General features: G+C 42.3%; 1 protein-coding gene across 4 annotated transcripts in view; it reads left to right on the top strand.

Annotated features, from left to right (window-relative positions):
• Positions 1-18,530, top strand: part of AFAP1 (actin filament associated protein 1) — a 551,057-nt gene that overhangs the window by 407,245 nt on the left and 125,282 nt on the right. For all 4 annotated transcript variants that reach the window (XM_069632010.1, XM_069632009.1, XM_069632011.1 and 1 more), the window contains exon 8: positions 7,696-7,777. In XM_069632010.1, the coding sequence (XP_069488111.1) occupies positions 7,696-7,777 (82 nt within the window). The remainder of the gene's footprint in view (positions 1-7,695; positions 7,778-18,530) is intronic.

Genomic DNA, 18,530 nt, shown 5'->3' with positions numbered 1-18,530 from the left:
ACTAGGTCAGCAGGGCATTACGATAATATTCAATACTATTGCTTCTCTTTCTGTGGGGTGCCTCTCCCTGGCCACCCCAGTAAACTCTTTCAGAAGAAGTTAGAATAAAAGCTAAAACGGGCAGACTTGTTTCGCCTAAGAACCTTTTTTAACAGGCCAGAGGAAGCTAAATGTTCAATGCATGGTACTCTGGGGGTGACTTGAATATATAAATTAATACTAATAATTATGCATCCGAGGTCAAAAGTACACATATTAAATGAGGTCAAAGAAGCCATAGGGTTTAAACACACTATAATGAAAAATATACATCTTTAATAATATCACAGAAGCCTAAATATTTCATTTTGCAGCCATGTTTGCACCCCAATGTAAACAGACACCCAACACCTCATTTGTATATTTATGTGGACAAGATACCCAATACAAAATAATTAATTACTTTGTGCATTATCTGCCTCAGAAAATACTTGAAGAAAACGCAGAGAACTAAAAAGATTTTTACAGAAAATTAGACAAGGGGGATCAAAGACTGCCTATACAGATATAAGGCTAGAGGAACACACTGGAAACTGAAAATGACCAACTAGTTTGAGTGCTAACCTGGGAATGTTGCTGCAATCTTCAGGGTCATAGGAGGTGCACATACCTGAAATAAACATCTACATGAATATAAACACACAGTAAAACATACATACATCGCCACAGGAGCCCAACAAACATGTCTTGCATTTCTGAGCAATATAGATTGTAAGCCTAATATATTTAAAACCAGACAGCCCAAATAAAAGAGACTATCTTTTTTCGTAAGGCTACTGGGCTTACACTTCCAAACTAACTACTGTGGAACTGGTGTCCGTGCCCATGATGTGTATATGAGGTGCCTTGCATTGTTGGCCTGAAATCGGCAAAGCACTGAAATGCATAACAGAGTCCCACTGACACACATGATGCAGAAGAGAATGGCTGATTTGAAATATAATTTTGTAATGGGCCCAAGCAGGGATAACCCAAGTTCTCCTTGTTGCATGCATCGTCCTAGGCCTCAGTAGGTGAACCTGCGCTTCACACATTGAATGTTCATTATTCAACAAATCTAGTCTGAAAGCACATCCTGCAGGTACTTTTTATGAATTATGAAAAGTATTGGAGATTGATTGCACACATTCTTAGGTTTAGTAAAATACATTGTTCACATCTGTTATGTGCTATGATGAGCTGAGAAGTATATGACCCATTAACATGATCATGTATAATTTAAGAGACAAGATATTCTTTTGGGATGTGGGAAATCATGTCAAGTTTGACTTATTTAGGCCTGCTCCTGTGAAGGGGGGATATGTGGTGCTACAGCCTCCGACAGAGAGTTGGTAGTGGCTTACTAAGTTTCCCAAGATCATACATTGTGTCCCAGGACTGGATGAAGGACCTGGGACTCTGGACTGACTGGGCAAGGTGATGAGGTGGATCAGTACTACATATAGTTTCAACATATTTAAATTAGCTAAGCAGAGTATCTAAACGGACATGCAGAATTTCCTCTGTTCACAAATCATGGTGTGGCTCTTTAGGGTCTGGCTGGTAGAGTACACAATTTAAAATGTGCACTCTGCAGTGAGTCCACAATGTTGTGTTCGATTCCTTGGCATGCGCTCCAGGTCATCCTGATGGTGTAACATTTCTAAAAACTCTTTTGAATGGAGTTTCCAAAACATGTGAAAGACAATGTTGATTTCTCTGCATTACCTTTAATATTTGTTTTGCAGTAGAACACAGCTGCAGATTTTCTGTGTAGTGTTGCAAACTTGGAAATGACAATATTATTAATGTTTCGTACCTTGGCATTCCTATGAGGTGATCTAGCTTTACCCAGAAATGTTGATGATCAATGTGTCCTGCAATTAACACTAATTCTCACAGTTAGCTGCATTCATCGATGTGCAAGCCTCGCCCACCGCATAGAGAAACTGCCTGGTGCCCAGTCCAGCTTCCCCACTTGGGAGTCGGCCAAGTCCATTAGTGGCTTAAATAAATTAGTTCCAGGTGCTCTGACCGGGAAGCCCTCCACCATCCGCTTTCCACGGCAATGGAGATAGGCCACTCTGCTCCCTACCTGATAATTTCTCCCCCAGCGACCATGACCTCCTAACCTGTGAAGGACAGAGTGGTTGGGTGGGACCGCTGGAGTCTTCAATCCCCAGCCTGACTGCACAGACCCAGGCTCCTGGTACCTCAACATGAGGGAAGGTCATCCGCTGTACCGGCAGATCTGGCCATTGTTCACCCATGGTGATGGGCGGATGGAACCTCGACTCCTGCCTTTGAGAAGGCCTGGCTGTGCCATGGCTCAGAGCTTCCCCATAGTTCTATGTCCCATCTGCTTTGGAAGGTGTCCTTCGAGGGCAGTCAAGTTTCCCTTACCTCCCAGAAGCTCCAACTTGGGACTTCCCTTTCTACCTGGGCCCGGTCAACACCTGCCCACTGGCGAGTTGGAGAGGGAGCAACCGGCCAGCTCGGGGCTGGCTCAGAGAAGGGGCTATCTGTGGAATCCCTCTCCGCTGTTTGGTTGAGTATGTGCCCGCAGTTTAACCCAATCCTGCTGGACATGCCCGTCTGTGTCGGGGCCCATCTGCTGGAAGGATCGTGGCCCCAGCGTCTCCTCTTCTGCATGCTCGGGCTGGGCCATAGCACCATGGGCACCCTGGGTTGTGGGTGTGGCGCGTCTTTCCAGTTCCCACCTGACACTCCTCTACCCCCTCGTCTGCAAGAAACCTTGGTGTCATTTACGAACCTTCACACTCCTTCTCTCTTCAGCTCTAAAACTGCATTGTCAGAATCAACATCCTAAATATCAGGAAACTCGGGCACCTCCTTCCCTTCTTGTATTCACTAAACTGGACTATTGTGCCAGTATCCTCTTTGGTCTCCCAAACTATGCATTCTGTCGCCTTGACAAAGTAATTAACATTGCAACCAAGACTCTCTTTGAACTTCCCCGCTTCACCCCTACTTCCTTCTATTGCCAGCAGGCTGGGTGGCTATCTATGCAAAACAAGTCCAAATTCTCCTGCTAGTTCATAAATCCATCCATGGAAACCTAACGCTGTATCAATCCTCTCCTATCAACCCCTACCAACTCTATCACAACCTCTGCTCTCCCTCCTCAGTGTCCCTCATGGCACCTCACCTTCCCTGTGCTATCTCCCGCTTTCTCTCTTTAACCCTTCTTGCTCCGCTTACATGTAACTCCCTTCCCTTTGAAATTCATACCACGGTCCTCATTGATCCTTTCAAAAGCAAATTGAAAGCCCACCTCCTTGCTTCTGGACTATCTTCCCGACTCCCCTTTCCAGCCCTACTACTCTCGCCTTCCTACACTTCCCCCCAACCCTTCCGTCGCTTCTTCACTTCTCTCTAGGCCTCAAACCTTGCCTAGCGGGCTAGTCGGCCTATATGCATTCAAATGTTGACAATTATCTGTCCTAAGTCTGTCCACTATCATCCCCTGCATCTGTTCTACTTACCCCCCTCTCCCACCACCCTCAAACTAGGTCATTATTTCACTTGAATTCTCCCCAATATAAGAGGCTCACTGCTTCCTGTTTAACTGCAATATTACCTCTGAACGCTCCTGTGTGATCAAGGGAGCTTGTTTTTTCCATGTTTGTAAATAAATACATAATAAAACAACAATATATATTGCTAGATCTTGTGTGGCTTAATGCCACTTGTTGTTCTAAGAAGTGGGAGGATAGCTCAGCGGCAACGTGTTCGCCTTGGAAGCAAGACGAAACGAAGCAACACAGGTTCGATCCCCGGGTCCGCACTTAGAAACCTCTGGGTATTTAAGCGCGTTATAAATATGCAACTAAAACAAACAAAAAAAAAGCAATTACACATCTAATGCCTCGATGCCCACGGGCTGTATGAGCGCCTTAAAAATGCAAAAGAAAAAGAGAAAAAAAAAAGTGTAATGCCAACTGCTGGGGGTTGTACAAATAGCATGGCGGAGTCTTGTTTGTTATCGCAATTAACCAGACAAATCGCTCCACCAACTAAGAACGGCCATGCACCACCACTAACAGAATCGAGAATGAGCTATAAATGTGTCAACCCCTCTGTGTCTGGGACGTGGGGGGGGGTAAGTTCCTGTGATTTGTTTTGTGTTTTAAACCTACAATGATTTATTTTTTATTTTTGTTGGCTTCTATTGCAACTTTATCCTGTTTGAATCATAGGGAAATCTATAATTTGTGGTTACGCGATCAGTAGTTTTATGCCTTATCCCAAACATTCTGCACATTGGCTGACACTCATGACTCACCACCCTCTTTCCAACTAAATCTACTTAGCCAGCATTGTACATGCTAGCCACCATTACACAGTGAGTACCAGTACTACCTTAATGGTACCGAAGCCGTTGTTGCCACTTGACTAGTTGAACATGTTATGCACTGCGATTTTTGTAAGGTTGGGATGCACATTATGTCTCATATGTATACCACGCACCACTACCACCCGAGGGCCTTCTCCAGGTGCTCATATATTTGTATTGGTGCTCATATGCCTAGCCTGATCTGTTCTGGAAGATAATCAATTAATAAATTAATACATTTTATAAAAGCGTATTTAGAAAGGTGTTAAAGTTTCCAATTTCATTTTCAAAGCTCTCCTTGTGAGTTTATGCGGAAACTGAAAATTCTAGTTAGTTTATAACATGCACAGCCCTCTGATTAATATCTGCACATGTTCTTGGAACGAAAATTATTTCATTTGAGCAGATGTTTCTAAATCATGCCAAAAAGTCGCTCTATATCTGCTTTGATTCGTGTGACAAACGATTGACCCGCGATGATGCTGAGAAAGATCATCGTCGTCCTCCAAGCTAACCACCATGTCAATGTTGCTAGAAGTTAGAACATCTTACTTCTAGACGAAAGCAAGTTATAAGTCTGCAAAAAGAACTACAAAACAGCTTCTGAAAAAGTACTACAAAATGATGTTGTGGTGGGGTCAGGAGCATGACTAATTGCAGAATCTGGCCTGCCATTATCCATCCACATGGAATCATGGGTCATGAAAAAACATGATCAATATGCTTAGCCAGATTTATCGGGATAAATCATGGAGGGACAACCATAGGTTTACCGGATTCCTTCTTCTCAAATACACTGTCCTTCTGGAAGAAGCTTCCTCCGAACCTCCTTAGACTATCAGATCACAGCCCAGATACGGTAAGCGGGGGGGGCTGGGTTGCATCTCTACCACCCTTGACAATGGGCACCATCACCCCGTTGAGGGATAAAACTTAGATGAGACTTGGATGAATAGCTATACAATATATAGAACAGCCGGATTTAATTTAGCTCTAATCGCCACACTATGGATCAGTCAGAAGGAAACCTGTTGTTTTTGGGATATTGATGTCTCTATTGTATGGCAATTTTGGAAGAAATCAAAATGGGAAGAAAACAAGTCAACCTTTAAAGGCCTTCTTTTCAGGAATGTATGGTACTGCACCTTATATGCAAGGTAGTAATTTATTTTGCAACTTTGCTATAATGCCAACTGTTATATGTTACTCTTTCAGACAGGTCATGCTATGTGCATAAGGGAAATGTATGCCGGGAATAATGTTTACTGGTGGACTGTCGGAAATTGGGGCAGCCATATATTTCCACATGAAGCAGTTGGTTCGAGCAGTCCAGGAGTATTTAGTCAGTAGCAAATGATGCATCATAAATATTGGCGCTCATCTGCACCATTGTAAGTAAATCAAATGTTGCTGCAGATGCCCGTAATACAAAAGTCGCTTGGATTACTCGGATGCAGTGTCCCCCAGACCAGAAACTGCAGGCAATTCCAAACTTGAAATACATGTACTTTCAAAGCCTGACTCTATTTACAACCACGACAACATTGTGAATATTGGAGTAAAATGTATTTCTGTTAAGTTTTTATTGCGTGCCTGAAGGTCCCCACTTTGCCACTTAATAGAAATGGAGAATTTAGGAGTAGACGATTTGAAGAGAAAGTTTTTAATGTGATACAGTACTATCCATGTGGGTGAAACAACATACTCCTGTTTGTTAAATGTGAATTATATTATCTAGGAAAAAGATAATATATTTACTTTGACAACATTACTTCGATTCGCCTCGTTTTTCTTTGGGATATTTTATTTTTAGATGGTGAGGTGTCCCCCATACCTCCCTTCCCCACTGCTTCCACCTCCAAACTCCCTCCACATATACTCCCCAACCCTTAAAATACAAATATAACCCCCTCCCCCAGCAAAATAATTTTTAAAGAAACTCTTTTTATTGATTTGAATAACAGCAAAACAGAAAAATACACATTCAACAAACAGAAAGACATTGCTCCAGTGAATTAACCACCCCGTCTGCTCTACACCTACAGAAATCATTTTCTCTTGCATCATTTATAGAATTATCCATCAGCTTGCATTTGTGCTCAAGCTTTTCTACAACAATATATATCCCCCTCCATAAGCCACATTACCAAGTTTACAGCGATCCCCATTAGTCAATCACCAAGAACGTTTGAGGCGTTTCTGCTCTAGAGCCCAATGCATACATTTGGGCTTGAGCAATAAGATGCTTATGAGGATCCCAGATGTTCCAAAGTCTGGCACTGGGATGCACCACTCTCTCATATCCTAGTTCCATCGCATTACCATAAAGAATGTTTTCTCTCCACTGTTCCACCACCGGACCTTGTGTCTTTTACCCACACCATCGCCACTCTTCTCTCAGCCAATAGTAGATTTAGTAGCCCACCAATTTTCTCACAGGTTCTGAAATCTGTTTGGTATTACCTAACAGGGCTACCTCAGGTGCTAGTTCCACCCTCTACCTATAATGTCACTCGGCGTCTCAAATACTTTTCCCCAGAATTGTGACCCAGACGGACCGCTCCATGCTACATGTATGAAGTCCGAACGCATTCAGCTGATGTATCTGGGAAAAAGTTATGCAACATTGCAGGACTATAATAAAACTGATGGAGATACTTGAAGTTAATCAATTTAAGTAGACTGTTAAGCACTATCTCTCTCGTTTGTGCACAACAGTATCTCCATACTTCCTCAGATATAGTGCTCCCAAGAGAGATCTCCTATTTCCTCTGTGAGGACTCCACCCATTTCCACTTGTGTACTCTGTATTTCACAGTATAAATTGGACACAGTTCTACTGGTATCCACTCGTTCTATAATTTAATCTAGGATCGGGGCTACCCCTGGTTCTTTGGGAAATGTGGAAAATAGACGTTTCAGGGATTCTCTCAATCTAAAATATAGAAACTGATCCAGAGGTGACACGGTCCCCTTGTCCCATAGTCCTTCCACTGTTAGAAACTACCCCTCTGGAAGGAAGCCTCTAAGATCAAAGTAATTTCCTCGAAATAAATTACCACGTAGTAATTTACTTCAGCAAACGACACATATAACACTAGTAGCGGGCCACGTTACATTTTGCCCTGCAGCTTTTATATACTGGTAACCTGTACTAATGAGAGTACTAATGCTGTCATGTATTCAAATAGTGCACTTTTGTATATACTCAGTTATTTTTGCATTGATGATCAGTGATTACAGTTCATCACCTCTGCAACAAATTGACGTGGTCCACTTGTTCTTGCTCTTTGATGATGTTGTCTTTTCTTTCCGTACAGAAATTGTCATTGGAGCGGCCAAGCTCGGACGGAGAAGGTGTTGGTGAGAACGGCACTGTGTTTCTTAATGGTAAAGAACAGGGTAAGTCTACAGTATATCCTATAGAAATGTTTATTTGTATGCCTGAAACCCAGCAAAATGCTGTTTTATATCAACGCAGCATAGGACAAGTGGATCAAAATGTCTTTGTATTGTGGACTAGAGAACTACTTCCACAAGCCTAGTGTTATTTTAACTAGACTTGCGATATGATTAAATATTGTTTAAGTATTATCCAAATTGATATAGTATAACTGAGCTGTCGAAGTATTGGTTGCTGTTTATGCAATGCTAAATTACGGCTCGAGGGTTTATCCTAGGTGTCCACTATGAGAGTTGCACGTTTCTCATGACCTCTGTGCTCAATACGCTATTTGAAGACATGTTTTGTGCCTGATGAATTTATGGAAAATGTCAGAATACATTTCCATGAAACTGTGTAAATCAATCTGTTTCATTAATGCAATTTGAGGATTACGTTTCTATTTTTAAAATGGAAGGAAATATTACGATTAGTCAATTGTCGATTTATGGAAAAGAAAATGTAGATGCGGATTGTAAACCTATCCAATTCTACTAGAGTGTAAAGTCATTAAGGCCAGCCAGATTATTGGTGATCGTTGCACCACCATTGTAAAACTGCTTTCAGGAGACTGGGCTTACCTTATGGAAAGTGTTGTTCATGACTCAAGCTTTGCTATTGAGGAAGACAAAGGAAAGCATATGCAAATAACTAACTGAACTTTTTTTTTTTTAAGGTCACACCCATCCGGTTAAAAATAATGCAACATGAAAGGCAGCCAATAAATGGTTCAATGCTCACTTTCAAAAGAAAAGTTGGAACTATTCTGGGCAGATATGATCCACTGCAAGATGCACCATAGGGCCATCATTCTACTGTTAAATGGGTATAGAGGTTTACAACGCACATTGGATAATGGAAGCAGCAAATCTTGTGGCAGGGTTCTTCAAGATCGCCAAAGAAATTGCTTATCATATTAATATATACCCCAAACCCGTTGCAACAGACCAAAACTGCAATGAGATCCAGACTTTCTTCCTGGCCACAGTTGCAGAAAATAGATCAAAGATCAGTGAGAATAGGGGAATGCCACTGTTTTAACATGATATACATATCACCACCAAGAGACCCATTCTCTTCAAATGGATCAGTCCTTTGCAATCTGAGCAGTTTGTGCAAATAATCAAGATTGGAACAGCCACTCCCGCCCCTCCCATGAGATTAGTGGGGCTCTGGGAGCAAGGGCCATCTGTCACACAGTGCCTGTTGCAGGTACATGGTGGATTTATTGTAGCCCCTGTTTATGCCTTAGTACCTATTGTGCCTTGCTCCTAAAGATAGATACTGTGCATAAACTCCAGCATGGACTGTTTTTGCTGGAAAGTGATCCATTTTGCCTACTGCCTGGTACATTACATCTGGATTCAGGACATCCCCTGGATGTCCTCCATCCAGGGGATGTCCTTAATAGGTTGGCCTGCCGGGGAGGCTGTCCAGCTTGAAGAGTACCCCTCCCCACAAGTACAGCATCCAGCAGGGAGACACTCCATTTTGAAACTGGTAAAATGGGGCCAGACTCTAAACACACCTAATGAATGGGCAAAGAAAGCACCATTGCAGATGAGAAGAAATTGAGCCAGCTAAGTTAGACCACTGATGGAGAGATGTAGGTGCTGGGAGTGGGAAGTTGAAAGAAAACCCAAATACAGTAGATATATTTGATTGGAATGGGATGCTGTTGGGCATACAAAGAAAGAAGAGAAATGAATTATTCACAGAGAGAGGGCTATAGTAAGAATACAAATTGTTTTGGCATAAAATGTAAGAAAAGAGTAGATATTAAGAAAATGAAATAATGGAAATTACTAATTCAGCCTGCATAGAATCATTGGCCCCATTTCCTGAAATCAAAGTGCAAAGTATGCCAAGCTCCAATTAGACGAGAAGGTCAACCCAACCCACCCCTCGTGCACTAATGGGGCCTCTCCATCACCGTTAGAACAGCATAGTAGTGATCCTCACCACTCTACCTCCATTCAGCAGAAGGGCTTGAAATATAAAGATATTGATTTTACCCTTGAACCACAGTTTAATGCACAACTACAAAGTCCCAAGGGAAAGGGAAGCAAGCATTCTTCAGCAACTCACACATTGACATCCCCAAGCCCCTTTACATGCAAGGAAAGCAGCAGGCAAAGAAGAGAGGGAAACTGGCTGCTCAGGAAACAAACCCCAAAAGCTCATGGCATGAGTTCAACATGGCAAGCAGAGTTTTTAATGTCTAGCTTTCTGAGTCCTGAATAACAAAGCATTGTTCCTAATCAAATGGACACAGAGAAACATTGGACAACCTAAGCCAATCATGGAGTAGGTGCTTGGCCCATGATTTATAAAGGAGGTGCTGTTTTCATAGTCTGGAAAAAGTGTAGACGTGGGTTGGAGAGCTCTGACACCAAAGCCATGAGAGACAAGCGTTACCTGAGGAGCTATTCGCATTAGACGGCCACTATGAGAGATGGCTCCAACTGAGAGACAAGAGTGTCCCGGGGGGGTGACCCTCAGCTAGAGGGTGAGACTATATAAGAAATACTTATACCGTTACAGAGTCTTAGTTAGGGAAACCCGTGGGAGATAGGTATTCGCATAGTTAGGCTGTGACTACACATTTGCATTGACTCATCGTGACACCTTTAGCACCGTTTAGTTCAGTGCCCCTAACACCTGTAGGCATTTAACACAAACCATTTGTGACTTCCTTGCAATCAATTTTCATCCAATTAAGAGCAGGAGCTGCATCTTTCATGGCAAGTTCAAAATGATGCCTTTGGTCAAAAGGGAACACTCAAGTAGGAACTTGTATTAGGAACATCAGACTGACATTACATTATTCCCACTCTTTACAGTTTGCATTTATGTGGAATGGCAGTTGAAGATGAGGTTTAGGGTAGGGGATGATGCCACTGTAGGGTGCCTGCTCCCTAAAAGGGGGTGCTATTTGAGAGCAGTGTTGAAGGATATTAAGTGAAGAAATCAATTATTAAAAGCCTGGGTTATGATTTTATTTTTAATACTAGAGGGATAAGAAGCTCTATTGACAGGGCTCAAGATTGGTGTGGGAGAGGAAATGAGAGACACGACGGGTGGAGAGCATTTCTCAGATTGAGCTGGGCCAATTATTTCAGGGTTCAGAGTGGGGGGTGAAATTGAGACAAGTTAGCCAGATGTTAACCAGGTTGGCAGCGGTTGGCTGAGAGCACAACCCGTGAATACATTTGAATGCAAGGATCAGGAATTGAAAGAATGATTGGTGTTGCACAGAGAGCCATCTGGCATTATGGCATTGGGTGGAGATGTGAGAGAAATGTGGGAGGATGTAAGGAGTATGGGCTGCAGTTGAGTACTTGTTAGGGGGACAAATTAATAGAGAAGGGAAGACCCAGGAAGAGGCTTGAGAAGTAGTGAAGACCGCCAGAGACAAGAGTGAAAATCAATGTCTTACTATATTGTCAGCGGTTGTGTGGACTGATTTTTTTTTTTCCATAGATTTTTAACCTCCTTTAGAAATAATTAATTGTTGAAACTTTAGTGTGCTGTTAGGATTGGATGGTTGTGAGCCTTCTAGAAAGGGTTGAGGCGGTTGTGAAAAAGGTCAAGTGGGAGCTTGGTGGTAGACCCAGACCAGTCTTTGAAGAATTGAGGTGGAGGATGCAATGCTTTAACTACATACCGACTGCATTCCGGGTTGAACTGGATTTGGAAGGTACATGGCTAGGACAAGAGAGGGTAACCATTTCTTAGTGCAATTAATTCAGAGGGCACTTAAGACTGAATGGGGAGATTGGCCAATGCTACTCCTAGGCAAGCAAGTGATATGGTGAAGACAATGGGAACATGGTTAGCATAGTATAGGGATGTATGGCCAATATATAAAGACTGCTGGGCTCTTATCTGTACAGTAAGGATAAAACATGAGGATCCTAGTCTCTGAAAATGTGCATGGCTATTGACATTCAAGGGATGGAGTTTAAATATGGCCAGGAGATGGTACATAGCTGCTGTCTTCGTACCAATGCAGGGGACTGCATGCAAAGATTGGGCCCTCTGACAGATTAGATTTGGGCACTCCCAGTTGGGGTGGGCCGGAAGAAAGACTACGACTCCTATCGTCTATTTTAACTCAATCATTATGTAAAGAAAAGATGCAAATGCCTGACTTTCCCTAAGGTGTGGTGGTTCCCTGCCTAACCATAGTAACTAGGGTGCTTGTGTATCCTCTGTGAGTCCCAAAATAAAGATCTATCCAGTCCAAAACTAACCTATTCTGACCCTACCACTATAAAAATATCTAAGGCACAGTAGAATGACTAACTTTCCTGTGTACTGGTTTCTGCAACAGTTCACTTTGATAAAGTAGTCAAAGGTACTTTTTGTAGACTGCTTTTATCAGATCATATAGTTCATTAATGAGGTTTTTCCACTTCTCTCTCAGATTTTTGTTCTCTTTTCTTTCTCTTTTATTAAACACACTAAAGACACGCTTGACTCAATGTCCAATCTTTCCCTGGTTTACAATAACCAATATTATTCCAGTTATCAGTTTCACTCTTATTAGGTGTTTCTAACACTAATGGTTTACTGCCATGAATATGACTACTCACGTAATCATATTCACTCTTTTCTCACATTGGTTGCTTCTTTATGTTGACTCCTTACTGGGATGAATGTTAACTCCCCAGTAATGATCTTCACTTTTCTTACACATTTATTCCTCAGTGGGATGAATGTGAATAGTCCAGTAATGGTGCGCCAAAACTTTACACCTTTCGATTCTCTATTGTTACAATATTTTATTGTAAGAGGACAGTTATACATTTTGTGATTCTGTTCTTTGTAGACTAGCTTTGCCTTTGTTCGGAAACCGCCGTTCGCTATGACCATATCTCTCTCTTTTTTTGTGCTGGCCCATGGCCATCAGCCCATTGGTGGATCTGGCGAGCCAGGGACTCCATCTACCAGCAGGCCTAGTGACAACATTACACACCTGCTAAGCGTTAACTCGCCAGGGATCCCATTTACTAGTAGGCCTAGCAGCAAAACTTTACACCTGCAAAGTATTAACCCGCCCTCGACCTTGATAGGCGAGTGCGCACACACCCATGCTGCCGATTGGTCAGTATTTATTTAAAAAGCACCTTTTCCGGGAAGCTCTTTAGAGGACATCCTGCTTCCTTCAGGATTCGAGTGCCGATACGTACCGAGAGCCACAGCGCAATGAGGGGAGTATAATGATCTCGTCCCGAGGACGTTCGGCCACATGAGATTTCAAACTCTCAATAACAGGTAATTGCTGGACGGGGTTGCGGCTTGAGGAGAGCCGTCGTTCTTTTGATATTGTACAACAGCATTGTAATCTATTTACATATTCCTTATTGATCTTGTGCCTTACTGGGTTGATGAAGTACGAGGTTCTGATTTAGATCTTTTGCCTTTTTGTCTTTGCTCTATATAGGACCCGTCGCTTCGACCTTAATTATGATCTGCTTTTGGGATTGTGTACCGTCATTAAATGCCGGGCGGATGTTTAAGTGACTCGACCTAATCCAGCATAACTTTGGGTGCAACCCCCCCCCCCCTTTTTGACTGACCTATTTAACATTGCACAGGTATTATTTTAAACGACTTTAAACTACTTTGTGCACACTATACTGTTATGGGTAGGTTACTGACGTCTATGATGTTTTTGTATTTCTGTCTTTTTTAGACCTGATCAACAGTCCTTCTTAATTGTGTGGGAACAGTCCTGATAGGCCTGTCTACACCCAACAATGAGATATTCGTTGAAATGAGTTCAACTGAGATCTAACCCAATTTTAAGAAGGTAGGCACTCGCGTAGGAGTCTGGTTTGCTCCTGGTCTGAGGGGGTCTCTGTTGACATCGGGAGACTGTAGTATTCTCCCCTGACCATAGGAGTGGGTGCTGCAAGATTTATTATCAAGATTTTATTACCATGATGCTTTCCAATACCCCGCAAGCATGATGTTGTAGGAACCTTAGATACAGCATTGCCCCTTGTGGGCCGTTGGGTTTTGTTATCATACCTCAAGCTAGAAGGTATAAGTGTATGTGGGGGGTGAGTTAGATTAAGAGAGCGGTGAAGGTTTCGTATATAAAACCAATTCTAATTCGAATAAAGTGGATTAGTACCTGTTCCTCCTTTTCTTCGTTTTTCTCCCCCCCCCCCCCCCCCCCTCCCCCCTTACTTGTCTCTATGGTGGTTCCTCTTTGTCTTGTTGTATTTTTTACAACTATGGGTAGAAGACTTTTATGTATTAGATTCAGCTATGACAATGGCATTAGGCTCACGATGTGTTTAGGGACTGGAGTTCTTTCAATGAAGTTAAGTATACTCCACAGAATCATAGTTGTTAAAGATTCTGGTGGGACTGAAGTCCATACGTTGAGACTTCGATTTACCCACACCCTATTTTTTGATTGTTTTCAGGTGGCAAGCATCCTCTTTTGGCCTGTTCAGTAAGTGAGGAGCTGGTGACAAGAATAATTTTACTACATCCATCAACCCAGCTCGGCCCTGCACCGTAGCAGCACAATCACAGTGCATATCGGCGACCAGCCTTGGACTATGTCAGAAGGCTTTGCCTAGCCTTTTCTTCATAAATACAACGGCCGTTGAGCCGTCTTGCTTCAACTTTTTACCTATATACATTATTGTTCTCTTGTGAATAGTGTTTGTCCTTGAATATGAGCCCCTGATGAATTTCCCTTGAATTTAGTAGATGAATGTGAATATGTATGAGGAATGAAACATGTCGGGTTGATTGTGTATGATGCAGTGTGAGTACTTTGGTGCAATTTAGCGTGGAGCACAGTGTGGGCGAATTAGCTGACCCTAGACTGTTCAGCTTATTTAATCTAATATTTTCTTATAACTATAGATTCCTTTTTGTATTCTGTAGGGTGGAACCCGAACAATATTGGTTCCTTTTTTATGCCACTGTAACTCATATAGTATCTGTTTAAGGTTGTGTGATGCATTGTTTACATGTTTTTATTGTATTGTGTTTATGAATGATGAATTGTAATTGAGAACAATTCTTTTCTTTTATCTATTGATAAATTATTGAATAAAAACTGTTTTATACTATGACATGATTTTTTTCTCTCTGTAAGTCTACAGAGTAGTACTAACCAGGCTATATGTTTCGATATTCCGTTGTGGAGAATAAAATTCCCTTGATGCGTGGTGCACGATACCTGATTTGGTTTTCGATAGATGCAACACCTGAACAACACACTGCTCACCAAACTTTTTGTATGTTTGTAAAGGGTTGTTTCCCTAGTTTGGAGGAATGTTTGGTGTAGCAGTATAAATATCCTCCTACCTCTCCTTTTTGTGTCAGTTGGCGCCATTCTTTACCACACTGGTTCCTTACTGGGGTGAATTCTGGTAACCCATTGATGAGCCTTATTCCTTCGTGAAATGAGTCGGTATATCCCAGGAATGCTCCTCACTCTTTCTCCACACTGGTTCTTCACTGGGCCGAATGAGTGATCACAAATGATGGTTTTCACTTCACTTCACTGGGACAAGTAGCATTCTTCCCTTAGGGTTGGCGTCACTGGGCCTGCCATCAGAATGGAATTTTCTTCTCTGTTGATTAAGTTTGCCTGTCGGCTTCCATCGTCCCTTCACTGTGCATGCCTCGCAGAGAAATTCAGTAAGTGGTCTCAGTGCCATTAACGGACTTCACCATCCACTGACTCTCGGTCACGCCACCACTTCGGGTTAACTTGCCCGTGCTAGACTTCAGTCTTCTAGCTTCTCTTGCTCCATTCTTCCTCCGGTTCGGGTCACACACAGTTTTCTTCCACCCTTGAAAACTGCATGCCGCTTTCTCAATCCGCTTCACTCGCACAGCTGATTTCAAACTCACATGCTTCTCGGTTTCTCAGGACTTCTCCTGCTTGTTTTATGATGCAGCCTTGGGACTTCCCATGCCCATCGTCAAAGCCCTTCTTCTTTGTTCTGTTAGTAATCTGTATTACTCCAATGGTTTTCTTCATCTCAGTATCAGTGGAGTTGTCTTTTTCATGTTTTCTCATAGCTTCTATCTGCAATACCAAATATCGACTTGTTCTGTATGTCTTCTTCTGGTAGTTATGGTTACCATTGGATTGTAAGTGACTTGGGGAGTTCCTCTTTGGAACAGGAGTCCTTGTCCCCAAAAGGGGAGTCGCTCCCAGTGAGGTCCTGCTTGCCTCTACCACTAGGGAGGGTATTGCCTAGCGGGCTCAAGTTCCTAGCGTCACAGGGATAGGCTCCTCCCCGGGGAGAAGTGACTGACTCCTGTGATTCGCTACACAGTGTTATGGGGAAATGATTAGATCTGTCACAGTGAGTGGGCTCAGAAGGATGGACTAGGAGAAGCATGCATTTATACTGCACTATTTACCCTCTGTTCCAGCCATCTCTTCCCTTCCTCTGGTCAAACCACTTTTTTTGGCATAATGCCCAGGGTAATTAGCTTGGTGGTTCTTATAACACCTATGGTTCCTAAATGTTCCCAAACTACTTTTTTAATATACATCAAAGCCCCACTATGCTGTGAGGCAAATAACGTTTTGATCATGTGGATGGAGGGGGGAATTGGACATTTTAGTTTTACTAAGTATTCACTCGGCCACTTTTCAAATGACTGTTGAGAAAGAGTGGGCAGGTGTATAATTACCTCATCAGTATCTCTGTATCTTTTCATTTGGGCTTTACCGCTATTGGTGCAAGATGAGTAGCAAGTATAAAGATTCAGGCATGAAGCTCATCCATTGTCCTCATGGAGATGCAGTTGGAAGGGTTTGGACCATAAGCATGGCCACTTAAATCACATTCCAAATGAGAAAAATACTCCCATAATAATCCTGACAAGTCACCATCTGGTTGCCCATCTGTCCCCCTTCCTTCCACCAAGCCTGCATCCACCATTATCTTGATCAAACTAAATCAACCTCTAGAACCCTCCATTTGTATATGCCTTTTGATTTGTATGCAAATCGGGGAATCGGCGACGATAGGTACAGTACTTATGACACACATTAGTCTTATATGTTGAATATATCTGGTCTAAAAAGTAACATGGAGGATATACAAAGTGCCCGAACCAGAAACATGGGCCTGGGAACCTGAAAATATTCCTGCATGTATAGCTTGCATGAAGTCTGCATAGAAATTCTAAAGGGGACATCCCACTTACAGGCTCACAATATGTTTTTCAGCTCATCTTAATGTTAAAATGTGTGTAATTGATACAGACTCATTTGGTCTATTGGGGCCGAACATTTAGAAATGATTTACTCACCGTGTATTTAAGACCTGGGCCTGTATCAATAATCAAGCTTGACTCTGTGCTTGGATCACATACTGAATTGCAAGCGCCAATAGCATTGACTACACCATAATAACAGGCGATTTTAATACACTGTGCAAACCACTAATTACCTTCAATCTTTTACAACAGGAGGAGAATGGAGCGCGGGGCACCCCTGGACCAAACACGCCAAACACCCTCTTCCCCCCCTGTTTCATTGTAATACTGTGCTTTCCACCAATATAGTTTTTCCATGAGAGCACACAGTGGATGGTTTCTGGCCGACTTAATGGCCCATTCAACCTTTGGAGCGGAAACTAAGCACAGCCATATTGGTTTGCATACTGGTGTATGTAACCGGTTGAGAAATATTGAGGGATTTTGGAGTCATGGGCGTCTGGAGCATGACCACGACTCACTGGTCTTTTCCTTTGGGTTGCCTCTTTGATTTGATACAGAGCTACCGGCAGGTCAATATTAGTACCTCAAAAGTCTCCATTATCTCACATTGGTGAAAATATTCATCCGAGAAAATAGGGTAAAGAGGACCTGCCTGCTATGGAACACATAAGGAACACACAGCCACCAAGAGTGTGGTTCTCTGTAGAATCCCTGGTTCAGTATCTTCTGTTTTAGATGAGTAACCTTGTGCGGATTGTAATTGCTGATTGGTCTTTTTCTAGTATAATGTTTAAACCTTTGATGCTGCGATTGGTAAGGATATATGGGCTGTCATCAATGTCTTCGATGATTTGAAATTTCATTAAATGTGCCTGGCACGGAAAGATACGCTTGCATAGTAAACTCAAACTCATGAAAGTAGCATCTTTTTAAGTTTTGGCCTAAAAGCACAATGTCCCTGGCAAAAAAAACAGTGTTCATGGAATGTTTATTTAATTCCGTTTACCTATGTAAATTAGCTTGCTTGCTTAGAAGAGGACTTACCCTTTAGAGTTGTCATTCCCTATACATATCCTATATTGCCAAGAAAAAAGAAAAATAACATTGTTACGATGCAAAGCTTACACGCCACTGAAATGAATCAGTAATGGTTAGCTGTGCAACCAGAACTATCCCCTCCCACCATGCACTGCTCATTCCTTCAGACCTGGCAATATGAATGCCATTAGTGACCTTTCATTGTTATCAATGTCAGCCTTTAATGGCTGCAGATGAATGGTGCCCTAGCTTACTAACTTCAGCTGAATGAAAGGCAGGACTAGTCAACCATTCAAGACAAAACTAACATTAAACAATTGGTCAACTGTATTTGTTTTTCATATTTCAAATCTTCTGTTGAACAGATTTTCGCCAATCCATGCATTTACACAGATGTCCTTAAGAGCACACCAACTCTCGAAGACAGTTCGAGGGTTTTTATTTTCAGAAGTG

The sequence above is a fragment of the Ambystoma mexicanum genome, chromosome 6q, assembly GCF_040938575.1.
Source record: "Ambystoma mexicanum isolate Mex_15411 chromosome 6q, UKY_AmexF1_1, whole genome shotgun sequence".
Classification (NCBI taxonomy): domain Eukaryota; kingdom Metazoa; phylum Chordata; class Amphibia; order Caudata; family Ambystomatidae; genus Ambystoma; species Ambystoma mexicanum.
Note: the sequence above shows the minus strand (reverse complement) of the source record. Positions and strands in the feature narration are given on the sequence as shown.